At 49.0% G+C, this 16,746-nt stretch overlaps 1 protein-coding gene across 3 annotated transcripts in view; it reads right to left on the bottom strand.

The window, feature by feature from the left end:
- PHF2 (PHD finger protein 2) overlaps positions 1-11,302 on the bottom strand; it is an 86,815-nt gene extending 75,513 nt beyond the window's left edge. Inside the window, exons 1-2 of one of the 3 annotated variants that reach the window (XM_075513929.1) lie at positions 11,274-11,302; positions 10,766-10,958 (exon numbers count right to left, since the gene is read on the bottom strand). In XM_075513929.1, coding sequence (XP_075370044.1) covers positions 10,766-10,958; positions 11,274-11,286 — 206 coding nt within the window. In that variant the 5' untranslated portion in view covers positions 11,287-11,302. The other 2 variants (XM_075513927.1, XM_075513928.1) reach the window with 2 other exon arrangements.
- Positions 11,303-16,746: the final 5,444 nt, after the last annotated feature.

Raw genomic sequence — 16,746 nt, 5'->3', positions numbered from 1 at the left:
AGCAGGATTCCTCACCACGACAGCATTCTTTAATTCCACAATAAATATTTCTGGTATAGGAGTTCATATGCTCTACCTATAGTAGTCTGTAAGGAGCTAGATGTTCAAGTGGTCCTGCTCCAAATTAATTCCAGCCAAAAAACTGCACGTTTTAGCTAAAAAAATTAAAAGTACACTAGATACACTCTAATTTTACATTCCTTAGCAACTGCTGCAATTGTATTTAAGGGTATTTAGTGATCACGAATGGAGAGAAAGAAAACCACAAACAGATAGCACGGTGATCCAGCAGACACTCTCCTTGTTCAGACACAGGCCAAACAGCAACAGAAGTCTAAGCCCTTTCACTTCCCCCTCCTGCCCCGGTCCGGAGACTTTGGTGAGATGTTCAACAGAAGGGATTAAATATTGCTTTTATCCTGGCTATGGGGATTGTATTCCTGACTAATGATCACTGGCTGTTTCATGTGCTCCCACGTTACTCTGCGTTCATCCAAAAACATAATGAAAACCATTTGCAGTCTTTGTTGTATCTGGCATCAGAAGGCAGAGGGCTGCGCAGTGCCCAGCGCTAGGCATGTACAATGAGATACTGTTCTGCACCACAGCAGTAACAATACAGATCCGAGCTGAAAGGGTAAATCACAACCACGTGGCTCACATTTAATGAGTGTATTTTTATACACATGAACAATCACAAATGCATACTATAATCATTTGCACTCCATGTGCAAATCCCACAAAAACCAAAGATATCATCTGGTCAACCAGATCGCTCTGCTGTCCACACATAGTGTAGATATGGTGTCACTGTGCCAAAGGAGCACAGGAAAGTTATTTTTTTAAATAATGGGTACGTATTAACTAGGGCTTTTTAAATCATTATAATTTGGCCATATCAAATCCAGCTTTTCCAGACCAATGAATGGCACACATGACATAGGAACAGTGTTCCTGCCAATTTTCACAGTTCCATCACCTTCCATTGAGATGTTAACAGTGAAAAAGGAGGTTTAACAAAAAATCACAACTAATGACTCCTAGCAGAAATATCTCCCTTTTTTTTTTTCACTTGTTACATCCTTTCAGTCTGCCAGATGAAAACTTCAAGGAAAAATGCTCTCCCTGAGAGTAAATGTACCGTATTTTTTGCTAACAGAGGAAAACACAATGAAATCCATAAGCAATTCAATAAAAACATAAAGGCAACCATAGCTCCAACTGCTCTCACATAGTTCTAGCTTACCAGATTAACAACTGCAAATATGAAATTTAAAAATATTTTTGTTTTACAATTCTGATTTTTTTTCCTGTCAAAATATACTATTGCTTAACTTTCTGCTGGTCTCAACTACTTGCTAAAACTATGGATAAAATACAAAAATTGCTGAATATCCTGTTAGAGGCCTACACCAGTTAGCTGTGCTACTTTAAGCACACAAACACTGCAGTGAAACTCAGTGTCCTCACATCTGCTCAGGTCTGTAAGTCACGGTCTCAACCCAGAGAAGTAGCACCCATTGTTTTTTGGAGATGTGCCTGGGAGGAAGCAAAGACAGGAACTGCTCCATGGACTGCTGGCTGGGTATTCTTCACACGGTCATCAGCCTCTTCCAGCAGCTCCACCCAAGGGCCAGGAGAGCTCAACAAGGAGGGGTTTGTGCTCTCCAAGACCGGGAGAAAACCATCCCATGGTGTCCTGGATGCACCCCGGGCTGGAATCCCAGCTCTGGAGAGCACCAAGCACCGAAGCAAAGCAGGAAATGTTGCAGTTTGACCATGCCACACTCCCAGTGAGCATGGTCATGGGGACACCACCATCCCTTGGAGAGTGTTCTTCAAAAGGGGTTGAGCTACTCAGTCATTACGTGGAGTGGGGGACAAACCCCTCAGGAACGAGGCCACATGAGAGACTTCGTGAAATTTGCTAAAAACCTTGGTTTTGCCAATATATTCTCTATGGAAGGTATTTAGATGTACAAACAGCTAGGTAACACCCTAAAATAGATTGTGCATAATGCCCTAAAATAGATTGCGCAGTCTTACTGTTTTCAAATAAAAATCTAGAAAGGAATTATTATTCGTGTCACTGGGCAAGTGTAAGATTTTCTAATACACACCCACATTAAGGTGTTCCCAGCCACAGACAAGACGCATAAAATGGTTACCATGAAAAATCCAGTTGATTTCAAGGAATTAGCTCACCTATATCACAAACAAGCCTCTAGCGCTGCTACAGTGCACCTTTATATGATACTTTTAACGTCACAAACCACGTTTAATAAAATGTTTTGAGGAACTGTAAAATACTTTACATATACAAATTTCTGACTAACAGGAGAATAAGTCATTACAACTAGAAAGTTACTGCCATTTAGCTGACGGAGTTTTGTTCATCGGAATAATACTGTAATAAGAGTGTAACACTAGTAGCGGGATTTTATATTTGCTGTGACGCAGCATTCGAATATATTTTTAAAGTGTAATAGAATTTTGCTAATAAAGCTGTGAGCAAAAAAGATCATTTGCTTTTGACAGTGAAAGGACGTTCTGTTCATGCCAGACAAAAGGCTGGTGGCCTCAGCAGACCGCTCACGCACAGCACGCGGCTTGGCGCAGCCTCTGCACATGCCCACAGTGCAATCCAAAAGTGTAACCCAAATTCACGACGGCAGATCAAAGCTGACTTTAAACTCGGGGAGGTTGCACAGCTCCAGGCACCAAGTATTTACTGAGAGTCCTTGTGCAATTGTACAAACTGTCCCTTGGCTGAAGCCCACACTTGCATTATACAGGCTGCTATATCGGAGATGGCTATCCAGGCTAGAAAAATACCCTCAGTTTTAGGTGAAGACATACTCCACTACTACAATAAAATGTGTATCGATCAGAAAGAAGAAAATATATTAAGGTAATACTAAAGATGTTGGGGTTTAGAAAGCCTTATAGTGATTCTAGAACACTTTTTCTCTTCGCTAGTTTTTCCCCATACGTAGTTACGCTACTTTGATCATTTTTTTCAAGACATTTTTAAACATTTCCTTTATTATACAGCAATTTATCAATAAGGAAAAAGCAGTGGGTAACCAAGCCCCACTTTGCTTGCAGAACTGATTTTTTGTTGCCTGAAAAATGACATTGCTTTAACTTTCCTGGTTAAAATCCAGCACTTGCTAAGGGTGCAGTCCTGCTGCTACTGAACTTAACGGGCAGGTTTTTGCAGGACTGCTTACTGAACACGGTCAAGCTAAAGGTTCAGGCTGCTGAAGAGCACTCGTTAATTCATACTCTTTTTCAAATTCTTCTTTTTTAATTAAACATGACTTTTGCTTAATATCCATTACTTTTTATCCTCTCAGAGGTAAAATCTGAATCATTTCAGAGGTAAAACCCTCTGAAATTAAACAAATCTTTATATACAACACCCTTCTGTATATACTTATTCTCAGGCACCAGTGTACCAGACAACGTACTTGTAGGCCAGCTCTTCCCACGTTACTGTCCACACTTAGTACTACTTAGACTTGGATTTTCTAAAGCATACTTTAATTTGGAGAACAATTCCATGATTTCTGAGCTGACACCTCAAAACCTCAATGTTCAGACCAGCTAAGCACTCATGATACCTGAATTCCTATTTGCATAAACTGGAGCAATCAGTTCTTTTCACAACTAGACACAATGTCTCAGTTAAACACTTTTTCAAACTCAAACCTCAGGGTCTTCTAATGAGCAAGTTTAAATACAAGACACCCAGGCACTGTAAACCTAGAGGTGTCTAATAGTGACACTCAGTCCTACAGCAAAGAACTGATCAAAAGAGAAACGTCTGTTCTGCCTCAAAGTCAGCTTTGTAGATCTCGATGTTGCATGGACATCCACGGAAAACCTGTCTGCGACTTAGGCAGTGCTCCAGAGGAGGACCAAAGACTCAGAAACGGGGAAGCTGATGCGCTTTTTGCACGCACATCTGAACACGGAGCCTATCCTATCATTTAGCAATAGAATGCTGTGCCAAGTGCGCTTCCTGGGGATGTCAGCACTACAATACCACCGTGGAAAACTTAAGGGTGAACCTCAATTTCCATGCAAACTTCTTTTTTTGAGTAAGAATTCAACCCTTTTAATTTACACCAAATACAAGTTTTCAGCCCTCTAGCATATTTTCTCTGCAAGATAAAACTTCGCATTTGGAAATCTACTACTCTAACTGAGACTATACTTTTAATAAACAGTTGCAAAGTATTCTTGCAGCTGTGATTGATAGTGCAATGGCCCAAGAGACTCTCTGAGGTCAACTGAAAGTTTTAATGGCATACTAAAACTCTGACATATTTTCCATTCTGAATGTCAGGCTCTTTCTCAGAGCACAAATGGATGTGAAATGGTAAGACGAGAAGTTTATTTAGCCATGCCAAAGGCCCAAGAACACAACACTGACTGGCAACATGCAAAACCCACTCGCTTTACCATCTGGCCAGACTCCTGATGCTCTGGAAGTTGGTGTTAATCATCACTGTGGGACCGCACAATAGTACAAGGCAACAAACCCAGCATCAGTACTGGGAAAAGCGTGCCACGTGTTTCTACCTTTATGCAGCCCTGGACATTTAAAAAGAATTTTAAAAGGGTGTAAAAGGGATTTGAAATGAGAAAAGCTGAAGTTCGCTGAACAGCTTTCAACTTATAGAATAAATAACGCTTACTGAAAGGAAGATTAAAATGACAGCAATTTCAACCTGAAGACAAGAAGGATTTTAACAGTTTTATCTTAAGTTCAAAACTTCTTCATGTTCCATACTAACAACACATATTTTTTAAAAAAGTAGGTGTTTTGGGTTGTTTGGGTTGTCTTCCTCCTAAGGCAAAAAATGCCCACTAAAGTGTCCATGTGGACACTTTATCCAGAACAATTAGCATGCTTTATGGGCTCTACAAAATAATTTCTAAACAACCTGGTTTTCTTTTTTTGCTGGAATAGAACATCCATAAGGGAAAGCATTCTGGTATAGGTATTAGCATGGCTTATTCACGATAGCTGCTCTGGTCAATCTCCCAGCATAACTGAGGCTGTAATGTTGACTAACTCTTCAGGAAAACTTGAAATAATCTTAAGTATGCAGTTATTGGAAAAACTTACAAACCTCGTTCCTGTCTGAACTCCGCACACTAAAGGAAATCATTCTGTGCATGGTACAATTAACCTTAGTCACTCCCTTCGCTGTGATAATACTAAGGCAAACAGCACTGCATTTTTAGGATTATCCTCATCTTAAAATTTTACCCAAATTTCCAAATCTGGCCACAGCTAGTGATAAGCCCATGTAAAAGAGAGGAACTAGATGCCGCCATGCACAACTAGAGACCTATTTTTAAAAGGGACAATGCTGAACGCTCCAGTAGGAGAATAAAACCTCCATCACAGAGTTTTTAGTTTTGCAATGTAACAGACAAGTGCATTTCTTAATCCAGCTCGAGTTCATTCTGTGCATTGAGGCACCTTGATTAACACCCATCATAATTTTCTGCTGCTACGGTAACTGCATGAATTACTTTTACACAACTAAGCCTTTTATAATTTTACTAAGTTATTTACTTCAGCTATGCCTGGGGCAATAAGTTTCAAAGTTTAAGTATACATGGGGTATAAAAATAAATACAAAAATACTTGTTATTTTATTTAGCAAGTGATTGTGTGATCCCATCCTACAACACCAGGTGCGTGTTATTGGAACTGGTAACAAAATATCCACTGCAGAGAAAATAAATAATTTACCTTCCTTCACCTACAGCTGTAATAAATAACCCAAAACAGATTTCTAGCTGAACAAACTTGTACAAAAGGACTTGCCTTGCCTTCAATATTAGGTTCCATAACACTCCCATAGTAGATGAGATACTCAGAGACCTGTCGTTAAATATGACTTCTTCCAACCCTCAGCGGTTTACACTCACAACCTGTCAGCAAACCTACCCTAGCTGCCTCCAACTGCAGCAAAGGCGCTCAGGAACAGAGAGTGTCCCTGAAGCAGGCAGCTCCTAAACCACACACAACTTCATAAATCACAACCAACATCATCAACAGCATCCTGTTCACACAGCACAGGTGTACCATGCTTTGGCCAAACTGCTCCACCAAGCCGGTGAACCATCTTGTCCCACATCATCTAAAGCAAGCCTGCACAGTGCACGGCACAGAAAACACCTCCTGCAGCCTGCAGCACTGCCTGCACAAAGCCGTTTGTCTGGCCAGGCCTACAGATGAGGTAGCAGAGTGACTGCCTGGGCACCTGCCGATTCTCACCTTCTTCATCCATCAGCACACGACGCAACTCCCTCCCCCTTCTCTCCTCGCCTTCCCCAAGTCCGAAGAGCCATCTCCCACACCAATAGGCTTTACAGCTGCGGGGTCCCTACAACCCCAGCTATCACTACTGCCTGCCATCCTGCTGCTGGGTAACACGCAGAACAGCACCAGGAACTCCCTCCTCAGGTAGGGGACCCAAGAGGTGAGGACGTAACGTAGACGTACTATGACACAGCGATGGAGGAGCCAGGAAAGCATGGAGCCCCGAGGCTGGGTTTTTACAGGCAAGCAAAGGACTAGAAGCAATTGAGGTGTGTGGGACTTCATCAGACCAAACATCCACATCAGATGGCAAAGAACGTATGGTCTGCACAGAAGAGTCGAACAATCCCCACTGCCTGTTTTAGTGTTATTTTCCTTTTGCCTATAAGACCATCTCCATCCTCTCCAGACAGAGCTTGAAGCTGCTTGTCTCGAGCTGCTCAGGCAAACGGAAAGCACGGAAATGACTGAAACTTAATCTAACGAGAAGTCACAAACAGCATTCTGCGAACATACTGGTGGCTCCGTAGCTCAACACGCTTCATAAACAGTGTCCAAGGGTCTCCAATGATGGGTAACATACGGAGTTGTAACAGAGGGGCTCAGAAAGCTTTCAGAAAGAAAGGAACAGAGCTAACGCTGACAAGTTCTTTACTCTTTCTTCCTACAGATCAGCAACACCACACAGGCAAGATTACCAAAGGCTACCGCCCTACAAAATCAACACGGATGCCCAATCTTTGTCTATCAAAAGAAACCGATCAGGCATATGTATCAATTCAGCCATACAGTCTACTGCAGCAACTCTGCCGCGCGCAGGCCTAAGACCGCAGTGATGACAGGCACCCAGGCAAGAGCAGCGAGCACTCCCAGGTGCCGCCTTCCCCGCCGTGCAGGAGCTCCGATCCAGCAGCGAGGGACCACCTGGATGTTTCTCAGGATTAAGTAACGATTTCTACGGAAAGATCTGACACCACTTCACAAGAGAAATCCTCCCTGAAAAAGATAATAAAAGCAATCAGAGAAATCTAAAAGCCCTGGAGAACCCCGAATCCATCCCTCTGGCACTTGTACTGGGAAGCGACACAGGGCAGTGATTTCCAAACTGTAGTCAACGGCACGTCAGCAAACTGCCGAGTACTCGGCGGTGGTCTGGAGAGCATTCATCCGACACGTGCCAATGGCTCCATCTCCCCACTTCCAACTTCTAAATTGCATGAAATAAGTTTAACATGCGTTTGATATTTTTAGAATATGAATTTAGCATCGGAACTGGTGAATTTGCCGCAGAGATGTTACCCAACCTCAGATGCGAGGGACACTATGACTGCAATGTGAATAAAACCATGAAAAACATATCTTTAAATATTTGGAAACTACCGTCAGACAGGAAGCATGAAAACACCTCATCTGCTTCTACAAAACCAAAATACAAATGAGACTTTTTTTTCTGAAATGCACACTGTATGTCATGTTAAGAGACATAAATATGACTAAACAATTAAAAAACTGGGCAAGCCTCCTTAACGGTACGCAGCTTTGCACACTTGCTTATTTTTGGTTGCAGTACAGTTAACACTATGAGTCCTTTGAGTGTCTAGGAGAGAGACAGGACAATTTTATACAACTAAATCCTGATTTTTATTTTTCTCTGTTGAATATTTATTTGTTCATATAATACCAAGAAAAGCAAACAGGGACATATATAAACTGCTTTCTACTAAATCATTCAACTTACTTCTCCAATACAATTATCTTAGGTTTTGACTTGGTGAGAACCCTCCTTCTCAGTTTTCTTTACTTAAAAATCTGTCTCTGGATGCTACCATGAGCTAAGCAAAAAGGGTGCAACAGCCCTGCGACACAGCTACAATTCAATTCTGCCCCCTTACACGACAAAATGAAATACCTTTCTTTGTGCATGCACGAGGTATCGCCCCTGAGCTGTTCACAAAACGATCATTTTTCTTGATCAGTTACAACTAATCACTTTTCATCAGTTTTAATCAAAATTCACCCCCATATGCAGGCAGCTTCACTCCTTTTGCTGTTTAGCTTTTCACGAATCCACTCTGTCACCACTTTGCATGAAAATCTTAATTTTTTCACATTCTTCAGTTTTCCAAGTTTCAAGTGCCCAAGACCTGAAGTCTCTCTCCAGCCTCTAAATCAGCCTCACCTCGTCATCTGTGCCTAAGTCAAAATCAACATGGGCAAGCGCGCATCCTTTAAGCCTCACGTCCAGAACCACACGTGTAGAGCACCCCACTGTCAACACTGGCACTAGAACTACTTATTTCAGTATTTTGCTTCACATTTCCACACAGCTTTTTAAATCAATGGCAGAACATAATCCCTAATGTCACGGCAAAGTTTCTTTAACAGTTTTTTGTGCGCACGGGTAGTTTTGGGGAAGGTCTGCAGTTGACCCAGGGCCTACTCGGGCACCCGTGAACTGCATCGGCAGCAGGCAGTGCCTCTTGCCTTCTCCTCCTCCACCAACTATCTGAGGCAATTACCGGAGCTGGTTAAAGTGAAGGAGTTACAGTTTAACCTTACTGAAAACCTGTCATAAAAAGCGCTCATCCAGGTGATTTACCGGATTTTAATTTCACGTTTTACACTTTTATCACTCATGGAGAATTGCTGCAAAGCCGGTAACGCTCCATCATCCTCCTCGGTAACACCCGCCGCACGGAAAACCTGCCCGCACAGGTGCCCTCCTCTTCCACCTTCCCCTCCATCGCGGTGACCCTCCGGTACCACCGCCCGGAGAGCCCCGGCCAGGCGAGGGTCTCGCAGGTGCGGTACCCGCCTGGTCCTTCGCTCTTTGAACCTCCCCTGGCCGACAGCCCCTCAAAGACCCCCGCTTCTCGCGGCTCCCAGGCAGCCGCCGCCGTGCCGCTCGGGACGCGGCACCTTCCCCTTCGCCCCCGCCGCTGCTCTCCCGGGACCCGCAGCCTGCCCGCAGGACGGGGCTGAAGCGACTTCCCCGGGAATTCGGTGAATTTTAATGTTCTCAGCTTTCCAGTCACCAACTTCCCCATTTCTCACAGAGGAGGAAAATAATGATACGTGCTCCCGAAGTTGCGCCCGGCCGCCTTAACTCCAGCGCGGCCACCCTCCCATTGTCTGCCGCACCGGCGCTCCGTGAGGGCGGTTTGGGGAGAAACGAGCCGCAAAGAGGAGTCCTCCGCCCCGGCCCGCCCTGCTCTGCCTCCCCCTCCCCCGCCGCCGCCGCCCGCCGCTTCCCCCCGCCCGGCGGCCGCCGCCGCTACGGCAGGCCCCGGCCCCGGCCCCGGGCGCCTCGGCGGCGGCGACAGGGCCGGCCCGGGGGCGGTGGTGGTGGTCGGGGGCAGCCGCCCCCCTGCCCAGGCCGCCGGGGAGGCGCCCGGCGCCCACCGTGAGGCGCGGCAGGGCAGCGGAGGTCCCCGCCGGTCGCCTCCCCGCGGGGCGGGGGTGCCCTGCCCGGGCTCAGGGGCGGGCTCTGGGCGAGCGGGGTCTTCCCCGCCCGGCCCTCCCCGCCTCAGGGCAGGCGCTCTGCTGTCTCGCCCGGCTGCCGGCGCGGAGGGGCTTCCCCTCGCCCGCCGCCTCTCCGCCAGGGCGGGTGCGGAGCTGGGCCCCGCCGCGCTCCCCTCAGCCCTCGGCCCGCCCCGCCAAGGGTTAAGCCGCAAGCCTGGCGCGGCGATGGTAGCCCTGTCAGCCGGGAAACACCCCGGCTGCCCCCCGCCCCGCTCCTCCCCGCTCCCGCCGCCCCGGGGAGCCGCGGAGGACTGAGGAGGGGGGGTGCCCGGAATCCCCCCCCCCCCCCCGGCCAGGAGGCCGGCCCGGCCCGCCGCGCCAGGCGCCGGAGCCCGGTGACAGGGCGGCGGAGCCCCGTCTTCCGCCGCCGCGGCCCCCCGCTCCCCCTGCCCGCCCCGGCCCCCGGGCGTTCCGCGGCCGGGCCCCCCGCCGCCCCGGGCCCCGTCTCCGTGAGGGAAGCCGTGTGGAGCCGAGGGGAGGGCGGCGCGGGACACACAACATCCCGGCCGTAAGAGCCCGCCGCCGCGCCGCGCTGCCATCGCCCAGCCGGCCGGCGGGAACGATCCCCTCCCCGAGGAAAGCACAATGGCCCCCCCACCCCGGTGACACCGGAGCCCCGGGGATGGCGGCGGGGGGGGGGAGCTTTGTGCGGGGAATCCAGCAAAATTTACAAAACAAAACACACACAAAACAAATACAACGGGGAGAGAGCGAGCGAGAGACGGGGGCAGAGTGGCTCCTCCTCCTCCTCCTCTCCAAAAAGGCCTGTTGGAAAACTGCACACGGCGGCGGCTCCGGCAGCGCCTCTCCCCGCGCTGCCCGGCGGAGAAAAGGCGGCGAAAGGCGGCGGGACCGCGGCGAAAGGGGGGGAAAGGCCCGATCTCTTTGTGTTACCTGCCGTGAAACCAGTCCTTGCAGGCATCGCACTCGATCATGAAGCGGGTTACGTCGTAGGGCAGCCTACAGATGCAATAGACGGGCACCGTCGCCATGTTAGCTCCCTTCAAAACAAGGCTGGACGCCCGGAGGAGCGGAGCGAGCGGGGCTGGCGGCGGCTCCTGCCGCGGGGTCGCTCCGGCTGCTGCTCCTGCCGAAACGCCAGCGAATTTGCAATGCCGAGGAGACGGGGTGGGGGAGAAGGGAGAAAAGAAGGGGGGGGAAAGGGGAAAAAAAAAAAAAAAAAAGAAAAAAATCAGATAATGCAATTACGGCTCCTCAAGGGCGGGCGAGCAATGTCAGAAAAATAATAAAGGGCTTCCCAAAGTTTGGCTGCATGGTTCCTCCGGCTCTGCGAGCGCCGAGCGGACTGGGGCTTTTTTTTGTTGTTGTTGTTAAATGATTATTATTCAAAATGTTTGGCGAAATGCATTCTATTGCGTGCCCCCTGGTGACAGTACAGTACCGAGGCTTTTCATAAACACTCCGAAATGTAGCCCTTTCCTTGTAATGTCCTTACGTCAGCTTGCAACATTGCAATATTTCCTCTGCCGGGGCTGGGGCTGGGGCTGGGGCCGGGGCGGGCGGCGGGCGGCGGCGGGGCTCGGCGGAGCGGCCGGCGGGGAGGGTGAGCGCTGCCGGCGGCGGGGGGCCGGGGGCGCGGGGGGGTTTTACCGCCCGGCTGCCGGGGGGGAGTTGTTCAGGCGAGCGGCCCGGGCGCGGCTCGGCGGGGCTCCGGCGGCGGGCGGGCGGGCGGGGGGACCCGGCGCGGGTAGCGCTGCCCGCGCGCAAGGACGGCGGTGCTGAGCGCGGGTCCGCGGGGGCGCAGCGCGGAGCCCCTCGTAACGGCCGCGCAGCACGGAGCGGGCGCGCTGGGAGCCGGCCTAAGCACCGCGCTGCCCTGCCGGCAGAAATAACGCCCTGATGGGCCGGTGTCTCGGTGGTGATGGCGGGTGAGGGCCTATAAACATGCCCGGGTGTTGATTTACATTAAGAAAGAAAAAGAAACCCTTCTTTTTAGTTGGTAGAATTATGTTACTGCGTTTAAAGTTCCCCACCTCTGCCCGTGGCAGCCCTTCCACCGGTGCAAGTAGGGCTGCCACGCCAAAGAGGTGAAAATAAATAGCTCGTGCCTGTGGAGCACCAAATGGAAGCGGGAGGGTGCAGGGGCTGCGCGGTGAGGGGCCGCCGGGGCCCGCAACCTCCGTGTGGCCCAAGGCCGCACGTACCCGCGGACGCCGGCTTCCTCGCAGAGCGAGGTGGGTCAGCGGCGGCGAGGGCAAAAGAGGAACCCTCGAGTTTGAACCGAGACTGAGGGTGCGGAACCTCTCTCCCCCTCAACTTGGGGTGGTTCAAACGATCGTACTGCGGAGCATTTCGGTGGGATCTGTGTCCCAAGAGCCTTCGATAGCCGCTGGCACGCTTCCCTGAGAGGCGTGAGAGCTTCCTACAAAGCACTACTTGCAAAGGGAGTCCCAACTGAGATGCGATTTTAATGCCAGTTATGATGGATTCAGCGTCTTGAATCCATCTCATTTGACAGGGGAAAAAAAATATTCTATTTATCTTAGAGCAAAAAGAGAAAACGGACATTTCTCTGCCTTTTTTCATCAGTCTGCAAAAATCCTCAGAAATCACCTGTGGAAGACAAGGGAAACTCAAGGGGCCGAATAACTTCAGTTCCAGGTTTTTCTACAGAGATACACATTGTCAGTTTAGGCAGACCCTGCCTAGGACAGCTGAAGAGGGACTGTCAAAATTATTTGCCTTGCCCACTGAATTTACATGCCACAGAAATTACCTTCAGCCGGTGTTCGTGCAGAGCTGCCTTTGAGCTAGTGTCACAAACGGCACGCTCTGGTCCACCATGGGTGTTTATGAGAGTGAAATTAAATTTCTGACATAGCTCAAGGTGTGGTAACGCGGGGGGAAGATTATAGGCCTGCATTTTAAATTGTGACTCAGTTGTTTTGAATGACGTGTTTTGAATGTCTCGAGACGCACAAAGGCGCCTATTTTCTTCATCGTGCTGAGCGGCATAAGTATCTGCCCTCTAAAAATCAGACCTCTTTTAAGTTTAAATTGATCTATCATGATTTTAATTGCTTGGAGCTTCAACCAGAAAGTAGAAGAGCCAGTCTAGGGAGTAAAGCAGGATGAGGAGGAGAGGCTGGGGAGCCATCACGAGAGTTACACACACCTTTACAGGGTCTGTTCACTGCTCGTCAATGCCAAGTCCATCTACCACCACCTCTCCGCTCTGCAGGATGGGTCGGAACAGAGTATTCAGCGATTTTGATGCCCTTTGGTATTGGACAGTCACGCAGAAATTGGGCTTCTTGCCTCTGCACACCCGAAATGCATGCTGGAGTGCCGTCTTCCTTTCGTAAAACCAGGATTTTAATTTTTAAGGAGCACGGAAGCAGTTGGAAGCGTAGCAGCTCATCACACCATGTTCTGTGCTCATCTCCCTCTCCCAGTTGTTTTATGGGCTTTGCTTACACCAAGCCCGTACGATCTGTGAAAAATTACATCCTTGTTGCCTTCCCTCAAGTCCTACAAGCATCTCCATGAAAACAGCCCTATTTCCAAAGCACCGCCCAAAATTCTAGCGTCAGCATGTCTCCACTGCAGCCGCTGGTGAGCTAAACCCTCTTAATGCCACGGGGATTTTGGTGGCCACAACAAAGGGCAGCTGGGACGTACGAGGGTGTAGCCAGACACTCCTCTGCAAATGGGGCCGGAGCAGAGTAAGGCTCCTCAGCTGTCCCACCCTGCTCCTCGGGCGGTGGTCATGTCCAGCAGCAGGGCTTGTGCTCGCACTGTCAGTATTTCTACTCCTGTCCTCTGCAAAGTCAGTTGGGTTATCGGGAGTTGTGCTGGAGGCCGCTAGAGCCGACGTTGCGTGGAAGCAAATTATGGGAGACTCGGCGGCTCTGTTCTGGCAACTCGGACATCTTACTGATCGTTTTGCCGGGGATTAGCAGATAAACTAATTGGCGAGGTTGTCTCATTGTCCTGACTGTTCCGTGAGTATTTCGATCTAGAAGCCACGCAAGGAGGGTGCTTGGCTGCTCTCGGGCAGGGAGGAGTGAGTGCTGGAGCTATGCTGAGGTGCCTCTGCAAAACATAATTTGATCATCGAGTTAACTTTTTTGAAATGTTGAAGTGAGTTTTTAATACATAATTTTAAACCAATTGGAAAAAAATCAGCAGCATAGACCCAAACAGACACCCAGAAAACATCTGGGTGGTGGTCGCAGACCCTGCGGGCAGTAAGCAGCTGGACATTCACATGGCTGACACAGCGCTAGGAGTCCCGGGGCTACATCGCAGAAAGAGATCTGCTGCTATCTTGGAGCTCACGGGAGAGGATGGGATTTTTCAGGAGTATTTAAATGACCCGGGAGGAGAAGTCTCACCGATGGTGACATCCTGAAGCGGGCACTTTGGAAGAGCCTCCATCTGCTCCTTTAGTTTGAACAGCGATGGCTCGCCGTACTGAGCTCTCGGGTCCCACCTCTGGTGTGGTGCTCAGAAAGGGCTCAGGCTTGGCCATCAGCACAGAGGGAAGGACTGCTATCATTTTTTGAACGTCGCAGTTTTTCTTACCAGTTTGTAGTGTTCTTCCTATAGATTTCCTCTGCAGTGGTATATACAAGGTCCTTCTATGTTATGATGCCCTGTAGCTTTAGACACATTGTCCCCATAGTTATTTCCATGCTTCTGTAGAGAAGCAAACCAAATTATCTTGTTTCCTCTTGACCATATCTACTCTTTAAGTAAATGTTTGCAAAGAAGCTACCTATGAAACCAGCCTTGAAAGAACAGGGATTGCTGGGCTGCAGCAAGAGAGGGGTCAGCAGATGACAGCTAACATCCCTTCCAGTTTTCTCCTCTGACGCCAGATTTCCCCACTGCAGGAACTGGTTCGATCTCACACCACACCATACTGTCCTATTTCGGTCCTATTTTGGTCCTATTTCAGTTGGCACAAACGGTCGAGCAGCACCCATCAGCCCATGGCTGTGCTCCGGGGAACTCCACAGTAAATACACAAAAGGAGTCGTTCAAGTGCTGTAACAAGATACCCAAATAAACCCAAACCTCAAACCGGGAGGAATAATGAGATGTGCAGTTTGATGCAAGGCATTCGAGGATGTCAACAGCATTTTTAATTTAAAATGGTTAAAGTCATAAAAGGAGACTGGTTTAAAAGGGCCTTTCGTGTAGCAAATTAAAGACCGAGTTAAAGAATTTATTTTGTATTCATAACTCTTAATGCAGTTTGCATTTATCAGTCCATACATGCACCTTCTCACTTAAACGCCTCTCTCTTGCCTTATATTTCGGCACGCAATCTAATGCCGCGCGCCATCTCAACATGGAGAAGTTCCTTGACTGGGCGTCAGTGTCATACTGACATTAAAATCTTGTATTTATTGTGGGTCACCAAAATCTGTACAGACTACACAGACAAAATCTGAACTTTGACCATCCTATCAGGTGTCAACAAAAATTTATCAGTTTCTCTTACAAGATTTTAAATTTTCAGTTATTTTATTTTAATGTTTATTTTATTTTGGGGGGAAAACAATTGTAATAACTCAGAAAATTCACAGTAGCCCCCCCGCCCCATACTATGTGCCGTAGCGTCAGGGGCACGCGTGGAGAGGAGGCGTGGGAAGAGGCAGGAGCCGCCTTGGGAAGCAGCTGGCAGCGCGGGAGAGAGCAGCGTCGGTAACTCCGCCCGGGCACCAGTTCCACTCGGTGGGTATCGGGCAGGATAACTGTTCGAGGTCAGCAAGCAGCCCAGAAGTCCTCCTTTCTGCTAGTGGACTCATAGCTTCTTCATGGTACGTCTTTGTCATTATGTTTCTATATTTATTTGGGGGAAAGGAGGACCAAGAACAACGTGTCTGCACTCCTTCCTATTCCGGCAGTGGAAAACCGACTTCCTGCGGTGCGCGGGTGAGCCGAGAGATGCGCCTGACTCCAAGTTCACTGCACCTGAGCAAGCAATTGAGGGAAGAGTGCAGACGGGTCCAAGTCGAAAACATTGATGTTGCATTTAATATTGAAATATTGAATGCATTACTTGTTCCACAGCCGTGTGGGTGATTGAACAGTCCTGTATGAAAGCCTTAGGAGGCCTCGCAGCATCTCCCAGAACAGGCCCTGCAGCCTTTCGGGTCGGCAGCAGCGTCAGTAGGTGCTTTCCGCAGGTAGCCCTGGCTGGGGCAAAGCCCCGGCTTTACTGCCCAGCGCTGTCTCACGCAGGGGCTGGGCGCGATATTGCCAAGACCTGGCAACCAAAGCCTCCTACAATTTAATGAACATTGAGTACAGAAATATTTTTGAAGCATTTTTCGCCTGTATTTTACAGCAGGGTGTAAAGCCGTGAAATGACTGTCACATTTTACCGAGCTCAGTGACAGAAGCAAACGCTTATTTCAGCAGCAGAAATATTTCCATTAAATGTGGTCCTGAAGCTCAAAGCCCACGTGGCAGGAGGTACCATGCTGTCTGCATGTTTTCACTCACCATTCATGTTATGTGTGCAGTTCTTCATTGAATGTAACCTTCAGGAGAATGACTTAAATAAGTACATAAAAAAAAAGACCCAAGGGGCACCCCGTGCCCTCCGTGCTGAGGGCCAGGGAAAAAAGGAAAACCTCCGTACGCCTCCCGGCTGCACCCAGGGAGTTAAAAGGGCAGCGGAGCCTCATTTGGAAGAGCAAAAATAAGGCAGGGGTAGGATGGCAGGAGGTTTGCACAATGGTGAAGCAAGCAGCGGGGAGCAGAAGATGGTGGGAGCGGGGGCGCGCCTGGGCGCCGGCAGCCCGGCTCAGCCCCTGGCGAGGCCACGGCCGCCCGCAGCCTCGGGGTACCCCATGGCTTGGCCGGGACCGGTCCCTGGTCCCAGTTTACGTCGTGGC

This window comes from Mycteria americana, chromosome 11 (assembly GCF_035582795.1).
Source record: "Mycteria americana isolate JAX WOST 10 ecotype Jacksonville Zoo and Gardens chromosome 11, USCA_MyAme_1.0, whole genome shotgun sequence".
Taxonomy (NCBI): Eukaryota; Metazoa; Chordata; class Aves; order Ciconiiformes; family Ciconiidae; genus Mycteria; species Mycteria americana.
Note: the sequence above shows the minus strand (reverse complement) of the source record. Positions and strands in the feature narration are given on the sequence as shown.